The following is a 17,921-nucleotide window of genomic DNA, read 5'->3' on the forward strand; positions in this document are numbered from 1 at the left end:
TAGATAACAGTAGAGAACAACTGTGGTACCATTTTTACTGTTTTTTTTGAATCTTTCTGTTTTCTAAAGAAAAAAACAAGCAGGGGCTCCTGGGTGGCTCAGATAGTTAACCGTCTGCCTTCGGCTCAGGTCATGATCCCAGGGTCCTGGGATCGAGCCCCGCATCGGGCTCCTGGATCAGCGAGGAGCCTGCTTCTCCCTCTCCCTCTGCCTCTCTCCCTGCTCATGCTTTCTCTCTCTCTCTCTCTCTATCTCAAATGAATAAATAAAATCTTAAAAAAAAAGAAAAAAGAAAAAAACAAGCATTCCCTCCAAAAAAGCCAAACTCAGAGAAACAGAGTGGTATGGTGGTCGCCAGGGGCTGAGGGGTCAAAGGGCACAGACCTCGGGTTAGAAGATGAGTACGCTGCAGGGCCGGAACGCACAGCACCATGCTTAGCAATATTGTGTTGCGTTTCTGAAAGCTGCTAAGAAAGTAGATCTTAAAAGTTTTCATCACACACACAAAAAACAAGGTACCCATGTGAGGTGATGGACGTGTTAACTAACTTTATCGTGGTAATCATTCCACCTTACATGTGTATATCAAGTCACCAGGTTGTACACCTTAAATTTATAAAATTTTATCTGTCAATTGTACCTCAATAAAATGGGGGGAGGAGCACTGCCATCCAAAACGTTGTATCAATAAATGAGTCTGACAGAGATGAATGTTGCCTTGAGATTTTTATAAACCACACAGAAGGAAAACCACTCCCAGATGAGGTTTACATATTTTTATAACCTGATTTTTCAGTCCTAATTCTACATGGTCAAGAGTCATCTCATACGGATGTTAGTTTGCCAAAAACTAGAGCAACTATGTCTTCTGGTGTACGTAACTCCTTTAGGTGGAAGTCAAAAAGAAATGAGATTTTTCTCCAGTTTTTTAGAAGACTTTTGAATGTATTTCTCTCCAGCAGACATTTCTGCAGACACCCGAACACGCAGGTGCCATGTGACCCGGGTAGCGGCTCTGGATCCAGACGAAGGCATGCTGGAACGGGCCAATATTGTTAAGGTCATAAAAGACAGAACAACTTCTTTGATTTTGCTAGAGAGGACGTTGCCCAGGCCTCTCCCTGGAGCTTCTCAGAGAGGATGCTGGGGTCTGAAGTTTCTTACAGAAATTCTATCTCCACCTCTGTGGTGGGGAACCCACTTGAGGCAAGTGGGTGGCTTGCCCCAGCTTGGCACATTGGGAAAGGCCGGGGCAGAGAAATCAGCTCAACGTCCTGGGGCAAGGCCTCCAAGCCCCCATGATGGAATACCACCTGGTTCACCCCTGGGGTTGGGGCTTCGATTAGATGCGGCACGTCCACACCGCACCTCGTCCAACGCTGCACTCAGAGGCCCCAGGAAATGGCGGGAGCTGTTCCTGCCACCATGTACCTCTCATGACCTGGGAGGGCATCTGAAAATACAGGTTGGTGGGTCACGCCTCCAGAGCCTAATCTAGCAGGCCTGGGGTAGGGCCCAGTAAGGGGCAATTGAATGACCACTGTGGGGACACTCCACAAGTCTCCTGAATCCTTGACCTTCGGGAGCGCTGCCGTGCAAGGCAGTTATGTGTGCACCTGTCTCATCTGGCCCACAAGTCCGAGCTCTGCTTCAGACGTGCTTCTATCCTTACATTCTGCAGAATCTAGACACATGCCTGCCACGCACTCAGTGTGTTGAGCAAAAAATGAAAGCCGTAACAGAAACATCTGAATGCACCCCAGGACCAAGCAGAAAGACCAGTGCGCATCCATCTGCAAAAACTCAAGCTTTTTCTAAGTACAAGAAAATCTACAGAAGTTCAAGGGACAAAAAAATAAAGCAGTATAAAGCTCCAACGATCCCAGCCATGTAACTAAAATCTATCCATGCAGAATACTTTGCAGCCTTATCAAGGAATGAAGCAGCTCGTTGTGCACAGATCCAGAAAAGGGGACGGGGTGTTACTGTCCCATGAGGAAGCCGGGGCAGAAGAGGGGCAGGCACAGCCCTAGCTTTCTGTGGGGACAGCTGAATATGTGCTCACCACCCTCTCCTGTGTCTGCGAAAATGCTGGCAGGGTCTACAAGGAGCTAATAAAAGTAGTTACAGGGCAGGACAGAATGGGGTGGTAGCAAGACTTCTCATCACAGACTTTGTAAGTTGTTGTGATTACTGAACAATCTGTATCACCCATCGTTACGGCTTACACTGTGTCCTCCCCGATGATATGTTCAAGTCCTAAGAATCGGTGAATGTGAGCTTCTTTGGAAAGAGAGTCCTTGCAGATGGAATCAAGTTAAGGTGAGGTCATACTGAATTAGAGTGGGTTCGAATCCAGTGGTTGGCATCCTTATAAGAGAAAATGTAGACACAGAGACCCAGGGAGAACACCATACGATGACATGGCAGAGATTAGAGCGGGGCATCTACGAGCCAAAGAATGCCAAGGATCGGCAGCAGCTCCCAGAAGCTGGAAGAGGCGAGGAAGGGTGCACCCCTAGCGTCTCTGCACCATCAGAGACAGCGTGGCCCTGCCAGCACCTTGACTCTGAACTCCTGGCCTCCAGACTCTGAGAGAATCGATTTCAGTTGTTCTCTACCCACTTGTGGTACTTTGTCATGGCAGCCCTAGGAAACTAACACCCATACTTTCAAATATTTTAATACACATATGCAGAAATATACACACACATAAAGAACATATATACACATATGGCATGGACATATGTTTTAAAATATATATGAACTGTATACATAACAAATATATAATATATACTGTAAACACATATTTTCCTAAAATGTTAACTGACAGATGGACACGCAGGCAGGCAGACGAACGGACACGGGATGTGAAGAGTACCAGGCTCCTACCTGCATCAGGTCCCGCCTCTCCTTCTCGCCTGTGCAAATGGCTTTCTTGATGGTCCGGAGCTCACTCATTATCGCCTGGGCCTCATCCAGTTTGTAGTTGGTGTGAGCACTTGACATCTTACGATCAATCCTGGTTAAAAAAGAAAAATCAGAGTCATTCCATGCGAGAGCCTAACAATACACTGAACAACAATGAAAAACTCAGAAGCTTTACAGAAAGGTGGGAAACAGTTAAACACATTGCTTCGGCAAAGAAAAATAAAGATCCCACAAAACCTTCCTGGCTTGTGAGTATATACGCAGAGATGAGACTTGACCGGTGGACGACTTCCTTTGCTCCAGGAACATCCAATGCAGGTGAGGACTTGCGAATCAGGATTCCCACGACCTCTATTAATGATTAGGCAACCAAGAGTGGCTTAAGTAATTTCCTGAGATTTTAAACTCCTCTCTGAGAGGAGGATCATGTCTTATTCGTTTATCCCCCGCATCTGGGTTAGTGGTCAAAAATGTCTATTAAATAAACATATGAATGACATGTGTGTGCACGAACATATGGGAAACAGCGAGAAGTTGTGAACAATGCAATAATGATGCCTCATATAAAACTCCTCTTTCTTTTATCTCATTCCAGCTCTAATTTCTCTCTCTCTCTCCCCCTACCATGCACCTCTTCAATTCTTTCCTTCAATCCAAACATCCATTCATCCTTCCTTCCATCCATCCAAACTTCCTCCCTCCCTCCGTCTCTCCTTCCGGCCAGTCCACCCCTGTGCACACAAGGCCTGGTGTGGGCGGTGGAAGCGGAGTGCTGACCAAACCAAGGCTTGCCTCCAGCCCTCACGGAGCAGGCGGCCTCCTACAGCACACCCTTTGTCTCACCTCCCCTACCTAGGTCGTGAGCGTTGGAAGCCCCCAGGGCTAAGGAGGTTGGAATACTTTGGTCCAGAAATGGCATGAACTCCTTCTCTGGAAAGCCATTAGCAGGCCTTTCAGATTCCAGCTCCGCCATTACACGGGTCCTGGGGCTAAACTGTGACCAGGGAATCTGGATCCTTAGCGGCCAGCCCAAACTCCCAATTTTCCACTCATGAAAGCATCCTGGCAGGTTGGTGAGTACCAGTGACACTCCAGCATTACAGCGGGACCCTGGGCAAGACACTTCAACTCTTTACACCTCAGTTTAATGATTCCCCCATTTAATGAGAAAATGTCAGGAGAAGGCTTACTTGGGAGGGCGTCTGGCATGTAATGTTTGCGGTGATTAGTCTGATTGTCAGGACAATGCTGAATCTGCGTACTCATGGGAGACAAAGTAAAGAATTCACCAACTCTGGTACTCTAACCCCAGACCTTGGAATAAGAGAAGGACAAATAAAACACGCAGGAACCCATTCCTACCCTCTGGAATCAGGCCTCAGGGCTCAAGAGCATCGCTGTGACTGCATCAGCTACAAATGATATATTTGTGAAAACTGGTGGTGAGTCCTCTCCCGTGGAGTGGATGCAGGCGCATCATGGGTCCCCACACATTCCAGGGTGACACCCCTACATCCCAACATGGCCGGGCCACGTGTTTTCCCTTTTTAGCTGTTTTACAGAGAACCAAGAGTCTCTAACGGAAGGCAGAAATAGAAGGTCATCCATCTCGTGGCACATCAGCCAAAGAAGTGGTCCAACTTTTCTTGCAGAGAAAATTGAGACTCATTTACATAATAATGTCTCCCTGTATTCACCTTCTGATAAAAGGTTTTCCAATACATCTCATTTAATGTCACAACCAACAACCCACAAAGGCTGATGAAGTCGGTAGAAAAGGGTTTCATCATTCTCAGACAAAATACCTGGGGCCAGAGAAATCGGATTTCTCTCGAACAGTCCATGACCAGCCCCTCTGCTAACCAGGTCTACTGCTCTGACAAGTACAGCACATAGATCATCACCTGACACTGACACCCATATGGAGAAATGAAACTCCACTACATGGAACAAAACTTTGTCAATTGCTTGAAAATCAAAGCTAATCAATCAAACGGCCACAGAAGCACAGACACACACAGCCAGTGTTCAGGCGGTGATGCGAGCCACTACGCATGTCAGCCCCAGCTTTATACTTAGGTGTTGTGACTTCCTTGTGGCTTTTAGTAGCAATAAAGCTTAAGTGTGGCCACCAGTAAACCCAGGGATTGAGTCAGCAGCCTGTCAAGGCACCAGGTTCTATGATTAGGCCCCAAATCCCCTCAAGGAGGGGGATCAGCAGCCCCGTAATTCATCCCACCAGCAGACACTGCAGAGCACCTCAGAGAACGACAGTTCAACGTCAAGGCCACGGACCTGCACTTTGAGCTCTACCCAAGTGGCTCTGAGACCTCGAAGAGAAAGCAGATTGGCCTAGAACAGCTGTTTCCACTCTGTTCCGAGGGTGTCCTGGTGTGGGGAGCAGGAGCAGCTAAAGGGAGAGGCTGTCTGGGCTTGGGGACCCTCACCCCTGCTTCAGCAAGCACCTCCTCTTTGCTCTGTCTCAGACAGGAGATGTCTGAGATGCACAGATGTCCTTTGCAGGAAAGGAAAGGGAAAAAGATTCCACTGTTAAAAAAGTGTGAAAGCTACTAGGGAACGTGATCTTGAAGTCCTAGTGTTTCAGAGAGAATACTGTTATTTATTTTTTTTAAAGATTTTATCTATTTATTTGACAGAGGGAGACACAGCGAGAGAGGGAACACAAGCAGGGGGAGTGGGAGAGGGAGAAGCAGGCTTCCCGCTGAGCAGGGAGCCCAATGTGGGGCTCGATCCCAGGACCCTGGGATCATGACCTGAGCTGAAGGCAGACGCTTAACGACTGAGCCACCCAGGCACCCCAAGAATACTGTTATTTAAAAATAGTTATATATATTATATAAGTATACATTATATATTATGCTACCAATATTGTATATTATTATTATATAAAAATACATAACCATACAAAAGGATTATTATGTATTATGCAAATATAACCTTATATAGACATTTTATATAGTATATATTATTTGATTATATAATTATATGGTATAAAAAGTATATTAAAATAGTTCGATGTATCAAGCACCTACTAGGTGCCAGGGTCTGGCTGCATGCTTTGCATTTGTCACCTCCCGGAATCCTCTCAACAGCTTTATGGGACAAGCACAACCTTCTCAGATTTTATAATGAAACACCTGAGCCTCAGAGAGATGAACTAAGTGGCCCAAGATGACAAGCTAAGATCTGGCAGAGCTGCCAGGGTTCAAACCCACCTCCCCCAATTCTCAAGTCTGCACTGGCTCACCGAGCGCAGAGAAGCCCCTTGACACTGCAGGCCCTCTCAGCGGCCAAGGTCGGGCCCGTATGCTTTTATAAGGACACGCAATGTTTCACAGAATTCACACCACTTCCAATTTTCAACTATGATAAATCTTCATCTAATAAAAACTTCTAAGAGTAGGAAACCTCTTCCTTTACATCTGCAAAATTCATTTCTTTGGGAGTGTTCTCCCTTTGCTCAAATTCCCTCTAGAACTTTGGTCAAATTCAGAGGATGTGGTCAGTGATTCTGTATTTTCTAAAATACCAATATATTCCATTTCATAAGAAAACAGTAACATCTGTGACTGCCAAAAGAACAGTCTTTTCTCTTTTTAATTTTAATTAAGAGCCCAAGTGAGTACTTACACATCTGAAATAAAATGGTAGAAAAGCAATAACCACTCGATGCAAGGTGGTACTAATAAAAACATGTTATTATGCAGTGTGCTATGATCTGAATGTTTATGCTCCCCCCTCCACCGGTTACGTGCTGGGATCCTAACTCCCAGTGTGATGGTGTTCGGTGGTGGGGCCTCTGGGAGGTAATCAGGTCGTGAGGGAGAAGCCCCTGTGAATGGGATCAGTGCTCCTATAAAAGAGACCCCACAGAGTTCCCCGCCCCTCCCATCATGTGAGGACACACAAAGAAGATGGCTATTTAGGAACTGGGAAGCTGGCTCTCAGCAGACACAGAACCCGACCGTGCTGGCACCTGGATCTTGCACTTCCAGCCTCCAGAAGTGTGAGAAATAAATTTCTATTGTTTATAAGCCACCCAGTCTGTGGTATTTGGTTATAGCAGCCCGAGTAGATGAAGGCACAGTGTAAAAAAAAATCCAGTACACAGACCAGAGTCTTTGCTTTTCACTCCTCAAATTCATGCGACAGCTTCAGGGAGATTAGGTGACTTGCTCGAAGTCAGAGAGCCAGGAAGAGGCACAGGGTGGGGCTCACGGCGAGGCCCCTCACACCGGCACTCATCATCTTCCTCACTGGGTTAGCAATACACTCGAAGTCAAGGCCGCCAAACTCACACTGCATCAAACCCAAAGGCCACCCACAAGGCCCGTCACATGTCCCGAAGTAAACTGGTGCTCTTTGTAGTCTGCTTTTGAAAGAATGGTTAGAGAGGAGAGGAGAAGGTGCAGCTTCAAATGATGACAGGAGTGCAGTTGAGAAGGCAGCTTAGAGCTGTTAATCAACCCCGACCTCCTGCTGCCCTAAAGTCTCTGTATTTGTTGTTCAAGTTAAGATGTCAAGGGAACTGTACCGGGAAAAGTAAAACCAAATGGCTTCTTTATTTTATTTCATTTTTTTAACATTTATCCATTTATTTGAGAGAGAGAGCGCACGTTGAGAGAGCATGCGTGCAAGTGTGGGGGAGGGGGGAGCAGAGGGAGAGGGAGAGAAGCAGACCCCCGACTGAGTGTGGAGCCCGACGACATGGGGTTCGATCCCATGACCCTGAGATGGTGACCTGAGCCGAAATCAAGAATCAGACACTTAACTGGCTGAGCCACCCGGGCGCCCCAAACCAAATGGCTTCGTAAACCCACAGCGTGAAGGAAAGGGCTGCCAGGCCTCTAGAGATATTCCATGTTAATGCCACACCTTACAACCCAAAAGAATGAGAAGTTTTGTTACACCTCTACCTTTCACATGCCCAGCTCTGGCAGGCGGCCTTGAATGCACCTCACACAGCTCCCGGCAGCTTTCTATCAACAGCGGGTCCAGTGCGGGGCAGCAGACCTGCCCACAAGCAGGACCAATGCCCGTTGGGTTTCCGGCCCCGCCGTACGCCAGGCCCTCCCCCAGAGGAGGCCAATGTCCAACAGTGACATGGACCACACAGCGGCTCCCGGCAGCCGCGAGCCGCAACCCCAGCCACTCAGCACAGCACCTGGGGCAGCGTCCCCGCGTGCCACTCGGCCCTGCCCTCTGCCCACAACTGTCTGTGTCCTGAGGACCGCGCAGGGAACAAAGCGAAGTCCTTCTTCTCGGGCGGCGGTATGCTAGTCAAGGAGACAGAGTACATCACTAGGACAGGCAGCCATCAGTGCTTAAGGAAAAGGGATCCAGTGTCCAGGACAGAGTGTGACGGAAAGGGGTCCTTTTTAGAGCCGTTGCTTAAGTGAGGATCTTGGTGAGACACCATTTGTGCAGAAAACTACAGCAGGGAGGGAACAGGTGTGTGGAATTTGGGAGAAAGAGTGTCCCAGGCACAGGGAGCTACACGTTCCAGTGGGGAGAGCCACAGGGTGGCCGGGGGGGTGACACCGGGGGAAACGAGGTCAGGACAGAGTATTGGGGACTGTATCTAAGTGAGAGAGAAAGCCCCAGGGAGCCGTAAGCACAGGAGACACCGTAAGAGTCCCCACGACTACAGCAGGAGAATGGTGAGCCGTACCAGCGACGATGGCAGAAGCTGCGGGAAGGGAACGGGGGCCAGGTGTGGCACCAGCGGGTTGCTAAGAAGGTGGGCAGGATGGTGCCCCCCTCCCGGAGTGCTTTGGGCCGTCACACCAGCACGCGGGGACCGTACAGGTGTCCTGGTGGAAAGAGGCTTCAGTGGCACGTAAGCGTGGGAAACTCCGGGTGAAGCAACGTTAAGTGAGCTTTCTGGCTGCGGGACAACTCGAAATCTAACACGAGGTACATTCCGTATCTCCAGGAGATCTAGAATAACTAGAGAGGGAAATCTCCCACACCTACTGGCACACTCGGCACATTCTTGTACATCACCCATTTGGGAAACTGCGCACATCCTGCTCCTGAGTCCTCCGCCTTTGCCCCCGGATGTTGCTAACAAGTTACATTAAGATCATTTTTCCAAACAACCTTCAGAAACTTGAGGGCAGTGCAGCCCAGCAGCATTTTCACGGCAAAAGATCAATTTTTCTAAAGACTTTCATACTCAAAAACGCTGCTCCTATTTCCCAAAGACTTTTATAAAGGGCCTCAAGAGAAACGCAAGTTACGACTACACTGAGATAACTATCTCTCACCGATGAGACTGGCAAAAACGCAAAAGCGTGACAACACATTCTGTCGGCACAGCCGTGGGAAGAGAAACTCCTCTGTTAGTGGTAGGAAGGCAACAGGGCACAACCCCTAGAGAGGGGGCTTTGGCAACATCTCCTAAATACAACCGATGCATTTACCCTTTGACCCAGCAAACCCACTTTTGGGAACTTATCCTGAGCTCTGTCATTTGTACGCGTGCACAGCATCGGGTGTAAAGCTGATGGGCAACGTTATGAATGGATGGATGAGGCTGACCACGCCAGGGCCCACTGAAGCTCTCCACGTCACAGCAGGAGACAACCGGAGTCTGCAGCTCCCGATGGAAGTACCACCACCACCGACTACGAGAGAGACTTCGCCCCCGAAAAAGAATAGAAAAAGAACTTGAGCTCAAATCAGATCAAGCCTCTCGAACTAGCTGCACTAGTCTGCGTAAGTAGCGGGGGATGGAGGAACATGGGAAATGTGCAGCGGAGCGGCAAAACCCAGTATCAGGGAAATTCTATAGGACGAGCAAATTGGTTTCTTCAACAAGTAAGTTGTCAGAAAGGAGAAAAAAAAAAAGGACAGGGGAGTGGAAATTCAGAGACACACCAACCAAACATACTTTGCAGGCCTCATCCGAAGCTGGACCCAAACACGCCGGAGAAATGGGAAAACTTGCTGGAGAAGGGATGATGTTAAAAGATGACTATTAAGTGGGGCACAGGCATTATAGCTATGTCTTCAAAAGGGATCCCTAACTTTAGAAGAGCTATTTGTGGATTCAAAATGATTCTGGGATTTGCCTCAATAAGGCATTAAGGGTTTGGGGGAGGCGACGGGCTGACAGACAAAACATGACTGGCCCCGTGTGGCTGGTTGGGTGAGGTGGGGTGAAGGGTACGGCAGGGCTCCATGCTACCGTTCTTTCTACTTTTGTGTATGTTTGACATTTTCCATCATTAAAAGTTTATATCTATTACACACACACACACACACACACACACGCACACACGTACCTAATTCTCTCATTAACCCAGAAACTGTGTTCATGGCCAGCTCCCATTTATAAAAATTAACAACATACATAGACCTTTAAAAAAAAAAAAAAACAAAAGGTTCTTTTTCCTTCACTTGGACCCAAGCATAATGATGGATTTCCTTGCTAGCCAGGAAAGCTCACCAAGATAAACAAGTAAGAGTTTAAAATGTTATAAGCGGCTAAACTCCTGGCGAGGTGCTCTGGAAAAGAATATCCTGGATATTCTGGGAAGCAAGAACAGCAGAAAATTTTCTAGAGGAAAATCTAGGGTCTCTGCCTTAAATCAACATTGGTAATAACATCCAAGAAGCCCTTTTCCATACTACGGCTCAGGTATTACCTGTGCTTAGAGTTAGGATTTTACAGTAGGGGTAGGGTGATCACATTATCAATGCTCACAAAGTTTTCAAAGTTTCTCAATAAAATTACCAAGCTGGCATGATTTGATGGAAGCATAAGAGGCAGTCTTCAATACCAGAAAAATAATGAGGCTGTTTTCGTCTCCTAGATAGCCTGTGTCATTCAGGGGAAGGTTACGAGATTATTTTTTACTTGCCAAGAATTTTAAGCATGGCATGTGTGCCCCTGTTTTGTCTCCTTCCTGGGAGGACAGAGTGAGCGCATACAGTTAAACAGCCGGTTAAACACTGCCTCTCGGGGCAGCTCTCGCTGGAAAGCTTCAGTGAGTCCCCCAGGACCAAGGCTGGGTCCAGAACCTTCTCCCATGCCACTCCTCGACCTCCCCCGGGGAGGGCGGGCATCCCCACAGGCTCTGGCAGGGAGGGAGAACGGTCCCCTGGGCAGGGACACGTTTACCCCTGCAGGGGTCCAGTCAGAGCTCTCCCTGCACTGGCTGCCTCCCATCCCATAAACCTGGACAAACCAAGGCCGCCTCTGCCTCTTCTTAAATTTGTTCCACTACGAACGATAAACTGACTTCCTAGAGCTGCCCAGGGCAAGGGGTTTCCTCGGCCCCCTGAGCCCCAGCACCTTTGCTTTTCTAGCCCCCAGCCTTCAGTTGCCAGGGCGGGAGACCCTCTGTGTTCAGATAAGGAAACGGCCGTGGCCAGAGTGGCGGAGGCCAAAGGGATGGGCCCCGGGCCCAGCAATCTTGCTCCCAAAGCCAGAGCAGGCGGGGAAAGGTGCTGGGCCGGGCTCCCTTCTGAGGCTCGTGGGTCCTGTGTGGCTTCAGAGTGTTCCTGAACCGCCCCAAACCTCCATCACTTTCCCCAGAGCTTCTACAAGGGAGAAGGGACCCACCTGGAATGTGCAGCCCGCACGATGCCTAGCATTCAGTTACGTCATATGATCTGGAGACCCTGGGAAGTGTCCGCTCTCCCTGGTAACGAGAGAAAGCTACTGTGTGGCCAAAGGAAAGGACGGAATCAATCTCCGATTCAAGCAGACAGCCCTAGTAACTTTAGAAGACCTCCCAAATTAAATGATATGCTTCTGCTTCCTTTGTATCTGGCCCTTTAGCAGAAGTGACACGGGGAAGTGTGGCCCCAGCACACACGGACGCAGCCTAGCAGGCAGATGAGCATCTGGAGGTGGGCTGGCCATGGGGGTAAAAGTACAGCACGTGTACCGGCGTGCTGGGAAGCACCGGGGCAGACGGACAAGATGAGCAACAAAACCAGTGACCGATACTGAAAAAGAAGATTGCTTTGCCTAAGGGAAACTTTTTAAAGAAGCTGTACTGACCAGGACTAATTAAAGGAACCCCCGTCATGGACTGAAATCACGGGAGAAAGTGCGCGGGCACACGCACGTGCACACACACCGCTGGGTAATGGTAGAGAAGCAAAGAGCTGACGGTAGGGTTAAAAGACCCCAGGTCACACTAAGTATGTGGACGGGATTACCAAAATCCACCATGTGGCGGGACCTGCAGAGGGCACGGTAAGGTCTCAGGGCCAGAGAGAGCCAAGTCCAAGTGCCCCTCGGCAGGACCCAGCTCCCCTTTCTATTGTGACTCCCTTGGTGCCTATAAGTCCTTAATAGATAAGCCCTGAAATAAAAATGGGCAAACAAATCATCAACCAAAACAATCCTGGATGATTAAGAAAGTGAATCTCAACCTAGTATTAAACAACAGGGTTTGACATGCCCGGTAATTACCCTTTATATGAGGCTGAGATGATTATGCTTGTCAAACACTGACATTCTTGTATCACTTCCCTATAAAGAGCAATACTTTGGTCACATGGGGCACACTGTGTTGCATGTGCACACAGGATTCAAGAGAGTGGCATGCTGCCCACCCTTCCCGAGAAGAGTAAGCACACGGACCCCGGCCACTTGCTGAAGGCTGACTACAGCAAGCTCTGGTGCTGCCCTCCGGACTATTTGGCCCAATGATCGCTGCTCTGGACTGAAGGGGCCTGGCCCCCCACAGTTCACAAGGTGAGCCCTACCTCCTAATGTGATGGTATATGGAGATGGGGCCTTTTGGGGGGGGCAATGAGAGTTAGATGAGGTCATGAGAGTGGGGTCCCCATGACAGGGCGAGTGTCTTTAAAAGGAAGAGACACTGGAGCCCAGAGCTCCCCACCAGCAGTCCGTGAAGACAGGGCCAGGAGGCCGGAAGCAGGCCCTCGCCAGATACCAAATTGGCCAGTGCCTTGATTTTGGACTTCTAGCCTCCAGAACCGTGAGAAGTCAATGTCTGCTGTTTAAGCCCCCCGGTCTCTGGGATTTTGTCATAGCAGCCCTAGCTAAAACCATCCCATCCCCACTGACTGATGAGAAAAGTAGACACAGAAGGTTTCATGAAGCGCATGCTCAAGTTCAGCAAGTGAAGCCAGGCTCTGAATCCAGAGAGAATGGACTCTCGACCGATCGACAAGCATATGATACCCTTTCTCATCCAAGTACTAACCAGGCCCGACCCTGCTTAGCTTCCGAGATCAGACGAGATCGGGCGTGTTCAGGGTGGTATGGCTCGAGAAAATCAATTCTTGGCTGCCTGGGTGGATCAGCTGGTTAAGCAACTGCCTTCGGCTCAGGTCATGATCCCGGAGTCCTGGGATCGAGTCCTGCATCGGGCTCCCTGCTCGGCAGAGAGTCTGCTTCTCCCTCTGACCCCACCCCCTCTTGTGCTCTCTCTCTCAAATAAATAAAATAAAATCTTAAAAAAAAAAAAAAAAAAAGAAAATCAATTCTTTCGGAAGAGTAAGATCACCATTTATAAAATAACTTTTGTTCACTGAATTTGCTGACTTAATGTTGCTCACAAAAAAGAAATTCAACCCCAAACTCTTAGTAGGGATAAAGTTCTAACTGTAAAGATGCCAACAGGAAGAAGACTTATAGACCAGACTGTCCAATAGGATGTTCTGTGACGATGGGAATGTCCAAGTATCTGTGCTGTCCACGGCAGTGGCCACTGGCCCAGTGGTTCTCAACTTGGGGCTCATGTGCCCTCCAGGAAACATCTGACATCTAGAGAGAGCTGTGGCTGTCACAAGTGAGAGGGTACTACTGGCATCCAGGGGGTCAGAGCTAAACATCCTATGATGCACGAAGAGTCATCTGGTCCAAAACGTCAATTGTGCCAAGGTAGAGAAAATCTACACTAGCCACAGTGACAACCGAGCATTTCGGATGTGGCTATGTAACTGGGGTTCTAAATTTTTAATTTTATTTCATTTCAATTAATTTAATTCATTTTAAATTTGAGTTCTAGAATAAACAATTTTGAGGCTAAAACGAACAAGACTGGGGTTCACATTTAAACAGCCACGTGCGTCTTGGACAGTGCAGCTACAGAGAACGTGCATAAACAGAAAATACAGGTCTTGTTTCCCACGTAGCTCCACTTAAAGGAACCAAGTATCTTCAAGGAAAAGAAAGATTCTGAGGCTTAGGATTGGGGGGAAAGGAGCATAAATAAAGCATAAAAGGGAACGCCCACGCAGCCTGAGGACACATGCGCAGACACCACACAGGTGAGCACAAGAGGAAATCGCAGGAAAAGCGCCCCTTCCGGGATCACGGGCAACTCACTCTTGCAGGGTCTCCACCCCCTTCTCCTTGTACTGCAGTTCTTGCTTCATCTGGGTCAGCTCTCGTTTTAATCTGGAAAGCTAAAGACAAATTACGTGCGGTGAAAATGACTTCTACAGTTGTTAGCAGTGTCATCTAAGTTCCTGATCGGCTCACGACCCACTGGATCATCTATCCTCTCGACGAATTTCCATCCTCGGGCATACGCAGCAGCCATCCTGGAAGGAGTGTCTCCTTAGATACAAGAATCCCAGATCACTGACACGTTCCTGCCTCTGTGGAACCGGCAACTGCTTTCTTTCTCAAGGTGGCGATTTACACATTCCAATCAGCAAACTACGCCATACTCGTTTCATCTTCCCTCTGCTTACTACTTAGATCCCACACGTGAAGTGCTGTTGCTGAAAGCATGCTGTCCCACTAGGGAAAGTCAATCCCCTGAGCGCTCACTTCAACAGATTGAGCACCCACTGCAGCCCTGTGTCAGGACTCAGGGGCTGGGCCTGGCGGTTCGCGTGTTTCGTCAACGCCGCAGGTGTTTCTCTCAGGTGCGCTAGATCCTGAGAACCCCTGCACTGAGACACACCAGAAGAGGCGGCTTCGTTTCCAAGATGTCCCCCTTCCCACACAACCAAGATAAGGGACTGAGGGATGAAACGGGGTGGCACATAACGAATTCCGGTGTCACTGGGAAGGAGCATCAGAACCGTCTGGTCAAATGCCACTGCAGGAAGGATTTCCCTAGGAATACAGCAACCGGGGAAGACCGGCAGATGCCAAAGCTGCCGAGGGTCAAGGCTGCCATCCCACTAATAAAGGGAAGCAGTCCTTTGAGATCAGGGCCTAAAGTCACCAAATCTTTCCAAACTGGGCGGGAGGAGTCTAGCTCTCTGAAAAACACAGAGGGATACAGGCGATTTTTTGTTAGATGGGCTGTGGTTTCAAAAAGAAACTTTCCCGGGCGCCTGGGGGGCTCAGTTGGTTAAGCAACTGCCTTCGGCTCAGGTTATGATCCTGGAGTCCCAGGATCGAGTCCCGCATTGGGCTCCCTGCTCGGCAGGGAGTCTGCCTCTCCCTCTGACCCTCCCCCCTCTCATGTGCTCTCTCTCATTCTCTCTCTCAAATAAATAATAGAAAATCTTAAAAAAAAAAAAAAACTTTCCCCCTCCTCTTAGAAAAAAGTGAAGAGTAAAACCAAATGTAATAATAATCCACAAAATTGAAAATCTTACCAAAATATGAGTGTCAGACACACTGACCGCCATTAAGTGACCTATGATAAGCAACAGGACATAGAAATACATACGGGGCTTCTAGTTGTGAAAGCACTCATTTTACTCACCCTATCCCGACGACTTGCTATTTCTGCTTTAATTTGGTATGGGTCGTACTTTGTATTTGCTGAATATCCAGAGAAGGCTAAACAGAAGGAAAATATTTTATTTTATAATGGATCCTTTAAAATAAGTAAATACACATAGACAGGAACTTCTAAAATCGATAATTAATTCTAAGTCTCCGATTTACAAGTTGGCACTGGCTCCTAAGGAATTAACATCTCACATCCTCAAATCTTGATGTTTGATTTCTTCGTGAGGCCTTTCTCCGTGATTCCACACGAGAAAATAGATGGCTGTCGGTAAACCAAAACTCGACTGCAAAATTACTAGGGTTAAAAACCACAGATACACTCGGCGGGGTTGGGGGGTGGTGATTATGGTATGGAAAACTGCTCTTACTACGGAAATAGTACATACGGTGTGAATCCATTTGGACTTTCTTTGCAAATGCATACACACACGGGTGCCACCAGAAGGACGGAACCCAAAAGTTAACGGTGGTTATTCTCAACGGTTTCATCACAGAAGCTTTTATTTCTATTTTCTTCATATCTATATTATCCAGATGAACCATTTTGGACCTAAGAAAGGAACAACTACTAAAGACTTACAAAAGCAAACAGACGACTTGGTTAGTAGCGTGTCGGTATCTGGCGGGCTTGAGAAACGGCTGTTCTCGCGGGTCGCGAACTCGGGGCACCCCGCATCGCCGCACGGCCGCTCTTCTGCCCGCGGCGTGTCGTGCTGCGTGTTTAGCTAGAACCCACCACACAGCTAAGTGCTTCCTTCCACAGCGCAGCACGCGGGGCTCCAGCTCCCGAAGAGCCACAGCACGGTGAGTACGAACAGTCGGTACGTGGGGGCGAACGCGACGCGGAGGGCTGCCGAGCTGCGTGCCGAGCACAGCCCGCCAGACGGCAAGAGCCCTGCCAGCGGTCCGGCCGCTCGAGCCCTTAGCGGCTGCTTGCCATCGCTACCGCCCTGCTCGCCTCCCTGCACTGCTTTTTCCTGATGCTTCTGTCTCCTCTCTCTTACGCTGCGGAAGCCGTCCGCTTGCGTGCGGCACTGACGTGGTCTAGCCCCGCCCTAGCCGGTGGGGCGTTCCCGTCTTCATCTGAGGCCCCCCCACGCTGGTGTGACCTGCCTCCGCGTCACTGACAGTAACTTCACGTGCTCAGAAGACCCATCTGCAGTGCCAGCATCTTTCCTTGACTCCTTTGATCTGGCTACTGAAGGGTGACTGTCATTCAGGTAACTAGGTGCCAGCGGCTAGAAACTAGCTCAAAATCATTTCCTGCCTCTGTAACAGAGAGGATGGCTCAAAGTCATCAAGCGGCTTACACAGCAAGATTGTTTAATAGCCTCAACTAGAACTACATCCGAAGTGAACTTGAGCAGTTCGGATAGCTCTTTAAAAACCAGTTCTATAAAAAACTTACTACTGAAGTCCCTATCAGTCAGAATTTCAAACCATCAGAATCTACTAGAAATAAATATCTGGAGGAGCTAAGCATTTGCCAACTTTATCTCAAATGTTCTTATATTTAGAATCGTAATCTCTCGAAGACATGGAGTAAGATATTTTTAAAATAGAATTCTTTCTCAGATGAAGACTATTTCCAAACCCTACAACTTGCATCTTCACAGACTCTTTGGCTTCATTTAAGATCAGTACTGAAAGCCACACCTTATACAAAGCCCTTAAGAGTCAGAAATCATTTCTGTAAAATCTCCACATTAAACTCCTGGGACTTAAAGCTTTCCCAGACCCGAGCCGAGGGGACTTCCACTTGGACCCAGATAAGAAGCCAATGAGCCCAGGGCTCGCGGACTCCTCCCTTCCCTGTGTGTCACCCTGCATTTGAGGAAGACAATGCCCACAGTTATCACGTGGGATTGTTCCCATATGGGAAAGAAAGGAACCCCATCACCCAAGTCCAGGGAAGTTAACTGCAATGTTAAACAGCAGTAGCCACGGTCTGAAATCGTCGCCACAAAACTCCTACGCAATTTCATAGGGAAAATTAGCAGAGAGACTTGACATAACAGGGTACAGTTTGACAAACGCACAGCAACCTGTCCCCCAGTTCTCCTTCCTAACTCACGGGACCCTGAGCTTGTTGGGTATGCACCTCTCCCCTGGGAGACTCGGCGTGTGCCCAGTCCTGGAGGGGGAGGGAGCCTGATAAGCCACGGCCTCACTGAGCGCCGAATCCAGCCCACTGCCGGAGGATTCAGTTATGGGACAAGAGATGCCCTTTGTCCGGGTCCATGGGAGTTAGCCTTTTGCGTTACTTACAGCTGAAACC

General features: G+C 48.5%; 1 protein-coding gene across 1 annotated transcript in view; it reads right to left on the minus strand.

The window, feature by feature from the left end:
• Window positions 1–17,921, minus strand: part of WWC3 (WWC family member 3) — a 112,362-nt gene that overhangs the window by 41,113 nt on the left and 53,328 nt on the right. Inside the window, exons 4-6 of the mRNA XM_078065073.1 lie at window positions 15,615–15,691; window positions 14,273–14,352; window positions 2,893–3,022 (exon numbers count right to left, since the gene is read on the minus strand). Coding sequence (XP_077921199.1) covers window positions 2,893–3,022; window positions 14,273–14,352; window positions 15,615–15,691 — 287 coding nt within the window. The remainder of the gene's footprint in view (window positions 1–2,892; window positions 3,023–14,272; window positions 14,353–15,614; window positions 15,692–17,921) is intronic.

This window comes from Halichoerus grypus, chromosome X (genome assembly GCF_964656455.1).
Source record: "Halichoerus grypus chromosome X, mHalGry1.hap1.1, whole genome shotgun sequence".
NCBI classification, from domain to species: domain Eukaryota; kingdom Metazoa; phylum Chordata; class Mammalia; order Carnivora; family Phocidae; genus Halichoerus; species Halichoerus grypus.